Below are 10,891 nucleotides of genomic sequence, written 5' to 3'. Positions count from 1 at the left end.
GTTCTTGTATCTGTTTTAGTTGCTGGCTCCATTCCTCTATCGAGGTGATTTCCCTTTTTAGTTGTTCGCTGTGCTTACGGAAGCATCCCAATCTGTGATATGGGCTGTGCCGATTTTTCTTTTTACGTTCGCCGCTTCGATTGTGGTTTTCAGTACATAATGATCGCTGCCTAGGTTCTCTAGCAGGTTCTCCCACTCGGCCTGCTTTGCTCCTTTAACAAATGTTAGATCGGGGCAGGTGTCTGGGCTAACGCTATTACCCTGGCGCGTTGGCTGATTTTCGTCCGTTAAGAGGTCGCAGCCTGTGTTTTCTGCCGCAATGCATATTTGCTGCCCCTTCTTTTCGATTTTCTGGTATCCCCAGCTCGGGATTTTAGCATTGAAATCCCCCGCAATTATTTAACGTGCTAGCCAAGTCAAACACCCTAATAATTTAAGCAGAACTCTTTTCGTCAGCCTCCAGGTTTCTGCCCCATACGTTAGTACTGGTAAGACACAGCTGTTATACACTTTTCTCTTGAGGGATAATGGCAATTTTCCGTTCATGATCTGAGAATACCTGCTAAACGCACCCCAGCCTATTCTTATTCTTCTGATTATTTCAGACTCATGATCCGGATTCGCGGTCACTACCTGCCCTAAGTAGATGTATTCTCTTACCACTTCCAGTGCCTCGCTACCTATCATAAACTGCTGTTCCCTTCCGAGAATGTTAAACATTACTTTAGTTTTCTGCAGATTAATTTTTAGACCCACCCTTCTGCTTTGCCTCTTCAGGTCGGTGAGCATGCACTGCAATTGGTCGTCTGAGTTAATAAGCAAGGCAATATCTCTAATACTATCACGCTAATATAGTGCTGAAATGTATCACATGATTTCATCCGTTACAGCTGTCTGTGTATATTTCCTTTTCGTCTGCTGCCACTAGCAGAAAATTTTATTTCGCCCGTTTACAGCGTGAGAAAGGCACCTCGACGAGCATACGCGACCATACTTTCTACCTCCTCAGACAAGAAGCTTAAAATATTAGTTTTTACGCAAGAGCGGCTCTTAACAAGTGGCGCCGGCCAAGCTTAGTGTTTAACATATTGACGAAGTTCGCCGGCCAAACCTAGCAGTTCTTACGAACGAAAAGCTCGGCAAACTCGGCCCTCGTAAGGAGGAACTGAAATCTCTGTTGGGAAACGACTGCATCAACGAAGAACATTTTAAGAAAAAGTGTAATCAAACACTTATTGCAGACTGCCGACCAGCTTATCTGCCGTTAGCGTTATGTGGTCGTGCCAATCACTCGACGAAGATGGTTGTGAGCCTTCAGAACACAAAAGGAAACACAAATAAAAAACGGGCTAGGAACTGGGTGTTCGTATGCACAGGGGAAACATGCAGCATCGAGTAATGAACTGGAAAAGTAAAAACAGCAAATGTGCGGTTTATTATTATTATCATCATTATTATTATAGAAAGGAGCATAAAATGAAGTCATTGCGTCACCCTATAATTGTGACGGCTATTCCTTTTTACATAATGGTTGCATTAATACAAGAAATATTGTATAAGAAGAAAGAACGTCGTATGTTCGAAAAACCAAGCTACACATTTTCCATAAAGTGCAAATATAGCTTGCATATGGACCTATAAGTATACATAGACTTAAGGTGGGGACAAGTTGCACCACAGACTACACAGAGTCCGGAAATATAAGCGCATACAGAATTCCAAACACGTACAGAGGCCGTGAAGCGCTCCGAGATGAGCATGTGCACAGATGAGAAAGATACGGATGTGAGATAGTGCGCGCATAGTTCGCCTTCTAGTTACTTGTATCGTCCTCTTCCTTCTTTGCATCAGATGCCTTTTTGTCGTCTGAGTTACCTCGCGGCTTAATGTCTGCACTGACGTGGCGTTTTTTCTTTATTTTTCCTCACACAGCATCAACCTGTCACGTCACTGCTCGCACGTTGGAATTGTTGCCGCGAAGGTACACTTGAATACCTCGACAGGTCGTGAAGAAGGCTAATCAGTCACATAGTTTCAGCGTTCACCTACTTAGATAAAAATGTGTACTAAATACCAACATAATTACGAACTGTTGCATTGGGCGCCGTTATCGAAAACATTCCTCAAGCTTGTGAAGAAGGCCTACAGACGGTGGCCCTTAATTTGGATATACGCTCTCCCTACACCTCGCAGATGACTTCAACGAATGCCTCGAAATGTAGCACCTGCTGTTGCCGGTGGTGTAACTATGCCACTATGAAAGTGCGGATAAAACCACCAGTGCACGGCCTTTAAATTATACCACTCTCGCTATCTCCGATAAGGAAGCCTTGACGCCGAATACAAGTTCAGATTGAATACCAATTCAGACAGTGAGCGCTCATGCGCCTCAGCCCTCCTCCTTAACTAAATTTAAGAGTACGCATGCTCTACAAAAACAAACTCTGCAAGGCGCCTCACCGCTTCTTTCAGTTTAATAAGCGCTCTTGCGCATACCATGCTCAAAGAGCACTAAGCATAATAGTCTATGTTCTGCCACAACTTGATCACGAAGGGGTAACCGCATACAGTCGAAGTGTTTCAATTTCTTAGACTATTTCCAGACCAAACTATAGGCGCCCTTTTGTTCCAACCCGCTTGAAAGAATTTACGAGTGTCATAGCTGGCAAGCGCCATCGCTTGCCGGCTGTTAGCTTCTTTAGTACTTTCATTTTCTTGAAACTCATAAGTCCACTCATCGTAGCACGAATCCAAATCGATGCTTGGCCTAGGTTGGCGAATAGGCGGCAAAGTTCCGTAATCGTCCGTACTGGTGGTAGCATGTTTGGCATGCTAAAACACGCCGACCCTGTAAACGCGTTAACGCAGATTGGCCAGTGTAGACACACCCGTGGTTTTGTTGCTGAGGCCGAATGATTCCGAACAGCTGTAAGGTGGGGGATTACGCTGTCGGCGCGAGAACTCAGATGTCACTTTTGTAATGTCACTTTTGTAAAGGCAAAGCGAGCGAAGAGCACGACATTTCCGGCACTATATAGCGCAACGATTATACGGGCGCGATTGCGTAAAATAATGATGCGGCGGCGATGCGGTTACGGAAATGGGCGAACAATCAAAGTGACCTGTTTGACCGAGTCCGTGCACGTTCTGTGTGTGCACGTTCTGAAGTAGTCTAAGCGAGTGAAGTGATTGACAGATGAAGAGTGACGTGGCGTTGACGGTATCAAGGAGGAAGCGAGTCCGGGTCAATGAACTTGGCCTTAGCCAGGGCGAGAGACTGCCATGGAATAAGCTCGCTGCCTCTTGTAATCGTAGTGAGTGAGCGGCTGGTGGAACCAGTCCAGGTCACTCGGCAGGTGGTAGCGCATGACCGTGGTCATGAGCATGATGGGCCGCGCCCGTGACGACGGGCTACCCGGCAGGTTCATCTCTCGCACGTTGCCCGGGATGTACGTTGGGCCCGTGTAGAGCTCCTGCGTCTTCGAGCACTGGACCACCCCCTGGATCAGGATCACGTCCAACACCGCCTCGTCGAGCACGAAGTCGATGGCGTAGTACAGGTTGGGCATGATCCCGTTCTCTAGGAACCGCTTCAGCTTGTCGTGCGTCCATTCCTGTATGTTTATGGCCGGTATTGTTACGAACACGCCTCTTAGCAGAAACATTTTCGCAGGAAAACAACTAAGGACGCAATTAAACTCGTGGACGACTTTCTGTGGCAATGAAGGGAAAGCTGCAGAGCGGAGTGCCTGCACGTGTGTTACCACGCCAACTAGTCCAGCAAAGTGTGACAGCGCTTTCTGGTTCTTGGAACAGATACTACTTAACAGCGTATTTATTCCACGAACGACGGTTACGCCTTTGACAAATCACAGCAGAGAAAAGCAGAAAAGTCCATATTTACCCCTCTGTGGTCTATTTTATCTTATTTTCCTGTATTAAATAAGGTTTTTCTCTTCCCTACGTAATACTAAATATGCCACTGTTTTCAGGAGCACTCTTACTTGTGCGTGCCTTACCTCCGTGTAGCTTTCCGCTCACTGCCACAGGAAGTTGTCTGCGAGTATAAAGATGGCCCCCACGTGCCTCATTTTATATGAACGTGTACGTGCAGAAGTTCCAACGCAATTTTAAGGCATGTTCGCCTAGGTCGTGAGACGGGTGGGCTATACAGTGTGTCTTTGCTACTCATACCTTAAGTTAGTGAAGCAAGATAATTTGCTTATGAACGAGCGCGGTGCGTGATTGTCATGCCACTGGAAGTCGGTTTGTCCTCTGTGCAGCGAAGCGTGCCGCTTCCGTGAGGGATAGATCGAACAACGACAGGTGTGCGCCTTATGCTTGGCAATTGTTGGGGCTGCCTGGTCGTAGTGTTGTTTAAAAAAAAAAATATATTAGAGGTAATTGTAGAGCTAGATCCACGAGTTCCCACCTCTGGTCTATCATGCAATGCATATTACAGCAAACTGGGAAGAGCCAGTGGTTCTTCGGTGTTCGAAGAAAACAAACTTAGCTTCTCCACGCTCGAATCGTGTTCGTGGTGGTGGGTCAGACAGCGCGGGTCGATCAACGCAGAAGTGTGAGAATGAGCGCCTGCATGCCCTTAAGGAGTGCAACGGTGCAACCATCGCATCCCATGACCGTACTATTAATTCTGCCCACTCAAAGCTTCAGTCCGTTCTTCAAGAAAACAACACTACATGTCGCTACAAATCATGAGCTACAGGGGCTCATTTAAAGGCGCCAATATTTGTTAGATACTAGATGAGGCCACCTGTGCCGTGTGCTGCCATGACTACCCCAATATCCCGATTTATTACCACTCCACGTCTATCAAGGACGTATTTTATCAGGAGGATGGCTTTAAGTAGGCTTAGAATATGCATCGACCAAGGGCGATGACTGAGGACAATTTGGTAGTTCTGGAAGTGCGACTATATGTCTTATTCAGACTAGTGTATGGCGTGCAAGACAGTCTGCTGATCAGTGGTGCGTATGCACGGAGTATGCGCGCAGTGCTTTATTAGATATTGCCACTTTGCAAAGTCCCGAAGCCATTTAAAGCCAGAAGGACGAAGTTTAGGCAAATCCGGGTACTAGCCATCACTTCTAATGCTGGCTGAACTGACCTACTAGTAGCTCTCGTAGTCACTAGCGCTACAGTTCCCTCTCGTAATTGTATAAACACTATGGTCACAGCTACGGTTAGCCAAGCTGAGAAGGAAAAAATGCTTGAAAAAACACACTGCAAGATACGAATTCAAGACCTACGGTGTGCGGTCGTCATAGGCCTGATGACTGAACAGCACAGTTCTTACAATGGTATCTTGCACTATTTTACAATTTCTTTCCTTGTAGAGCTTGGCTAACGTTAGCCGGGACACATGGCAGCTCAGCAATGCAACATCATTATTGACCGCCTTGTGTGTCTTGTCATTTTTAATAGAAGCCGCAGACTATTACGAGAAGAAATTCTTTTAGGTGACTGTCAGGAGGTCAAATAAAAAGCGCTCCACTACTATAAAAGCTTGACTAACTTTAAAAAATGGCTGTGGCTTAGGTAAGGTTAAGCCCAGGATGCGAAGCATACTAGCCTTTATTTTAGTTGTTGAACCACTGTTTAGCTTGGTGAACTGCTGTTGCTTGGCTATATTTGGTTCGGCTAGACGAAGAAACAACTCATGCGTTACTCTGCTTCGCCTTGGACGCCCCGCATTGGACGCGGTGAGCGTCGAGCAACGCAGCGTTCGGCGCGGCAACGAAATGTGCGCCTGAGCAAGCGACGCACGCCTGAGCCTTAGAAACAGCTCGTTTCTAAGGCAACACCGCATTCACTAGAGGCGCTTTTGTACCGCTTTGAAGCATCGTACTCGTGGCTCAGTGGTAGCGTCTCCGTCTCACACTCCGGAGACCCTGGTTCGATTCCCACCAAGCCCATCTTGCAAGAGTTGAGCCAAAGCCACTTCTCCTCTGTCGTGACGTCACGGTGTCACGTGGTATTCAAGGCGACACCGCCGCGCCTGAGGAGCTGGGTTGAGCTCTCGTAATATGCTTCGCATAAAAAGTGCACCGCTCCGAAACAAAATTTGTTTTCCTGACACATTTTTGTGCGCGAAATTCTCAAGGGCCCCAATTTTAGAGGGTATCTCGCCGCATTCTCACCTGGTACCGCTTCTGGTTGACCAGTACAGCCAGGCCCACGCGGATGGCGACACTGAACCACATACGGTACACGAGACTTGGCGCCTCGGGGTACTGCTCCACCAGCGAGGTCATCTCTTCCATGGGGATGCAGCACATTTCGACGTCCGTCTCGCAGACACACTGGCACACAGAAGGCATGGCCGTCAGGAAGCCTAGAAGCCCAAGCGTGTCCGGAGCTACCAGATAGTCCTGGAAGGCGCCCTCGCAGAAGTAGAAGTGCGTCGAATCCGAGTTGGCCAGGTGCACTGGGTTTGCCCAGGGTTCCTCGTTGCATCCACTCACACGCACGATGCCCGAGCAGATGATGAAGACGCAGTCATGCATGTTGTTCTTTTCCACGAGGAGCTCGCCTTCCTTCAGGTATTGGTAGAAGGACTGCAGCAGTCTGGGCACAACGTCATGCGTAAGCCAAGGAACGCTGAGCATCGTGTTAAACGCCGCGTTCCCCACAGCGACGTTGGTTGGCATGCCGTCGGCACGCTGGATCATCCAGGACAGGTTGCCGAAAAGCAAGCCGAACTGTTTGTCATCCAGCAGACCACCCTCATGCAGTTCTTTCAGGCCATCGAGCGCTTTGTTGAGGATCCTGCGCGCTGCCTGGCGTGTCTTGGTGGCGACCTCGATGTTGGGGTAACGCTGCTGGATGTCGACGACGTTTTTCAGCGTCTGCAGCTTGTTGTAGCCGCTGTTCTCACGTATGGCGACGGCCAGGTGCGGCTGACTGACAAAGCGGAACACTTTTGCCATGGCTTCATCCTCCGCCGTGATGTACGCCCAGCTCAAGTCGTATGCGTAGAACAGCTTGCGGTTCAGGATACCATCTAGCACGTCCCATATCCACAGGAGTAGCACCACGCGCTTCTGCAGGGTCTTGACGATACGGCATGAGACCAGCGTAATGAAGCTAACCTGCAAGACAATGGGGTACACTTTTCCCTGCTTTTCACTCTGCACGGAAGCCATGCTGATGAGCACGAACTCGGCGACCACGAGGAAATACATTATGACGTCCAGTTGTTTCCAAACGTCTCTTCCTACGCGAAGCATACCAACATTGTACACGAGCAACACCATCTCGAGAGAGTAGAGCAGGACGTAAATGCCCTGCACAGAGGTGACAATGGAGAGAAGCAGCTCGTGGTGCGCTGGTTCGGTATTCTTCTTGACCATGAACAGAGCCAGGCCGCTCAGTAGAAGCACGAAACCAAGTGCCACAAAGCCGACGAGCACGTGGTACCAACCTTCCTTCAACATAGCGGAAAGCATGGTCACGTTTTCTATGTCGTCCTCCTCTTCATCGGTGCGCGAACGACTGGATCTGGTGTGACGCTTTTCGATAGCCTCGTTGCCGGCAAAACGCTGCACGAGATCCTTCAGTCGGTAGATCCAATCAGGGACGGTTATGAAGGGTTTCATCATGTCGTAGTCGAGATAGCCTTCCTTCTCCAACGGATACTGCAGGGCAGCCAAAATGGTGGCTTTTGTCTTATTATGGATCATACCATCTTCGTACTGCTTGTTGTAGCAGACCTTCTGCAACCTCAAAATGCAACCGCTCGCCTTCTTCGCGGCAGCATTCCTGTATACGCGTGCGGGAACGTAAGAGTCTGTCTGTTCCGCGCGCTCTTCCTCTTCAGCGCCAGCGTACGGGTTGTCGATATAAGTGTGCATTTGGACCCATTTCCAGTCGGCTCCCGAGAACTTCTTGTCACGACGCTGAAAATTTGTCGACGCGCGAGACGTGTTGCGAAGCGCCATGATTACCATGTTCATGTTGGCCCTCTCTACATCCGAAAGCGACAGCAGCCCTAGCATCGACATTAGCTTTGGCAGCGTGGTAGTGTTGAGCACTTGGACAAGAAACATAGTGCCCATGCGTATAAACTGTTCTTTGAGCGCGAACTCGAGGTTTACTGTGGGGAAGGCCCTGGTCAGGTCCAGGCCGATCATGATAGCGCCCTTGAAGTTCGCCCACGCCACTATCAGGCATTGCTGCCAGTTCAGGTCGTACCCCACCGACGCCAGCAGGGGATACAGCACGAGAGTGGTCACAAAGCGCACTCCGATCTTAGCCACGTAAGCGTTGATGGGGCTCATGATCTCGTGCCAGCCAAGGTAGTCACGCGTGTCACGTCCGATTCGATACGCTGAGAGGAAGACGATGACGACGTTGTAACCGTACCTCATAAGCATCCAGAACTTCCTGAGCACGACTGGGTTGTGCACGGTAGCCGCCGAGTGGGCACTGGCAGTGAGACCCATTGAGACGACCGTAGTGATACCGGCACCGTACAGGAACTTCTCGGCAAACGACCATGTGGCCACCACGCTGGTAACATTGACGATGAAAGAGACGGGTAAATCTTGCGACAGCGCGATCGTGGCCATAGCAAGTACGCGACCGAAAATATTGCCAAATATTGGCCCCACGAACAGCGTGCACGCCACCGTGTTGAGGAAGGTGTAGATGGTGATCTTCCCAGGTAAAGTGCTGAACCGGTAAGCCATCCACAGGCAAGTCACTCCGACCAACGGCTCACCCATGACGATCGTCTCGAGAATGTGGGAGCGAGCCGTTGAGAGCACGTCCAGGTCTGATACGAACATAGGCTCGGCGCAGCAAGTCAGCAGGCTGATGAGCACGGTCTCCGCCAGGTTCTGCTTCTCGGCGTCGCGGGTGCCGGACATGTACAGCATGAAAAGCATGGTGCTGAACACGAGGCCGCCGAAGCCCATTAAAACGCACTGCCAGAAGCACTGCCTGAAAAGATGGTGCCGCAGGTTAATGGCGGCTGTGAACATGAGCACAGGCAGATAGAGAAACAGCATTTCCCGTATTTGAGCGTCAGTGACCGGCAGCAGCTTCTCCTTGAGATCGTACTTGCTCACCATGCGACCGGCGACGAAGCCGATCGCCACGACGACGGCCACCATGGGGATGTTGACGATGCGCCGCAGAGCGCGAACAAAACCGGCCACAATAGCCACCACCAGCAGTATGACGACGCTCAGCTGCCGGTCGCGGAGGCTGTAGTCTCCTTCGACATCTTCGCCGATTAGGGAGTTCATCTCCGGACAATTCGTTCGTTTCTCGGGAGTCGGACAGCGAACAGTCAGCCAGAACGCTCGCTCGTGCTAGCTCGCGCAGCTCGAGTAGGCTCGCGCAACTGACAGATCGCGGAAGCACGCAATCTTTTCTTCATCGCGCCTGCTTTGGTGCTCAAGAGCACTGCCCACTGTTCAGAGGGGTACTCGCGTCTCGATCAGTATAGGCTTCATATTGGCGTCACTTCTAAAATATATAGTGTTTGGTCGGTCGACAGCAGGTTACCCGGTTGCATAAGTTTCTTGCGTTGGCTGCCACTTCAAGATAAGCATTGTTAGCTCGAAGTCATACAGCCCAAACAGAAACCAGACGCAGAGTTTAGTAAGCTGGTGGTGTTGATGTAGCGGTGCGCTCTTGTTGGTCGGACAAAAGCACCGAAGTTCCACAATTTTCTTTGTTGTTCTTTTGCTGAGAGGTCCAATCTTCATTGAACGACTTCTTACACGGGTAATTTCCACCTTTTCCAGACATTTATCTGGAAAGGTGGAAAAGGCGATTTTAAAAAAATAAGCTGCTCGAACTAACATACTTTGAACTTCAAGAGCAGGTAATACCCTTATGCTAATATCAAGGCCCGTATAAAGTTATATAGATATATAGATATATAGATATGCCATAGCAGCAATCTAGCTGCGTTGCTGGCTAAATGCCGAGGAGCTCGACTGCCAACAAGAGTATTTCTCGGCAAAGCCCTGCTATTCTCGAAACCTTGTCTTAATATATACATTTTGTCCTAGGGAGCAGCGAATTGAGTGCGCCAGTGTCGGCGACCTCAACCAAATCTCGTTGCTCAGAAATATTTTTTTCTACGAGCTGCCAAGTGGGCCTAGCCTTTTCCTCATGCTTACCTTCATGCTGCGAACGTTGCAACAGCCGTCATCTCGCCCCTTGGCAATGAAAACGCCGTAACAATCCTCGCGTCTTATTAAGCCCTGGTCTGGTGTTCCCCTGTGGCCAAGATGGATGTCCGGCTGCTTGGATGGAAAACAGCCATGTTTCCACAACCCCTATACGTGTTCCTAACCCACAGCGTAATTTTCCTTCTCGATGAACTGCATGTTGTTGACAGCTCGCTACGGTTCTGTACATGTTCTGAATACCCAGGGCGGCCTCACCAACATTAGACGTGCAAAAGCAGCCCCTTAGACTTAAGATAGAGAAATGCAGTTAAATAAAGCAAGCCTTGTATGGTATTCAAGCGCATAAACTTGAGGCATACAAGTGCTTGAAGCAAGTGAAACGAGTTGTAACTTTCATTGTCTCGACCGGTGATGAGGGCGCTAAAAAATGCCACTTCGGCTCGATGCACTGTCTTCTTTTTTTCTTTCAATAACCGCGCGCTTTCGCCCAAAAAGAAAAAAAAGGGAAGGACGTGTTCTTCGATGAAGAGAGCTACTCAAGAAAGAACAGCAACAAAAATATGGCGGGCGCACTTTTTGTGCAGCTCAGTCGAGCAGTGAGCAATATAGCTTTCACGGACGATAACCCCAGGAAGTGAACACAAGCGCAATTTTGCACCGATGTGTTTTGTGCAACAATTTTATGAAACTCTACGATTGCCACATCGAGTACTGCGGCATA

The 10,891-nt window shown here is 49.3% G+C and overlaps 1 protein-coding gene across 1 annotated transcript; it reads right to left on the bottom strand.

Annotated features, from left to right (window-relative positions):
- Positions 1-1,408: 1,408 nt before the first annotated feature.
- Positions 1,409-9,362, bottom strand: LOC139057452 (sperm-specific sodium:proton exchanger-like). The gene is made up of 2 exons (XM_070535758.1): positions 6,163-9,362; positions 1,409-3,614 (listed from the first exon to the last, which is right to left on the bottom strand). Exons 1-2 carry the CDS (start codon positions 9,271-9,273, stop codon positions 3,261-3,263), a joined length of 3,465 nt encoding a protein of 1,154 aa, XP_070391859.1. The 5' UTR covers positions 9,274-9,362; the 3' UTR covers positions 1,409-3,260.
- Between the last annotated feature and the right edge of the window lie 1,529 nt (positions 9,363-10,891).

The sequence above is a fragment of the Dermacentor albipictus genome, chromosome 3, assembly GCF_038994185.2.
Source record: "Dermacentor albipictus isolate Rhodes 1998 colony chromosome 3, USDA_Dalb.pri_finalv2, whole genome shotgun sequence".
In the NCBI taxonomy this organism is placed as follows: domain Eukaryota; kingdom Metazoa; phylum Arthropoda; class Arachnida; order Ixodida; family Ixodidae; genus Dermacentor; species Dermacentor albipictus.
Note: the sequence above shows the minus strand (reverse complement) of the source record. Positions and strands in the feature narration are given on the sequence as shown.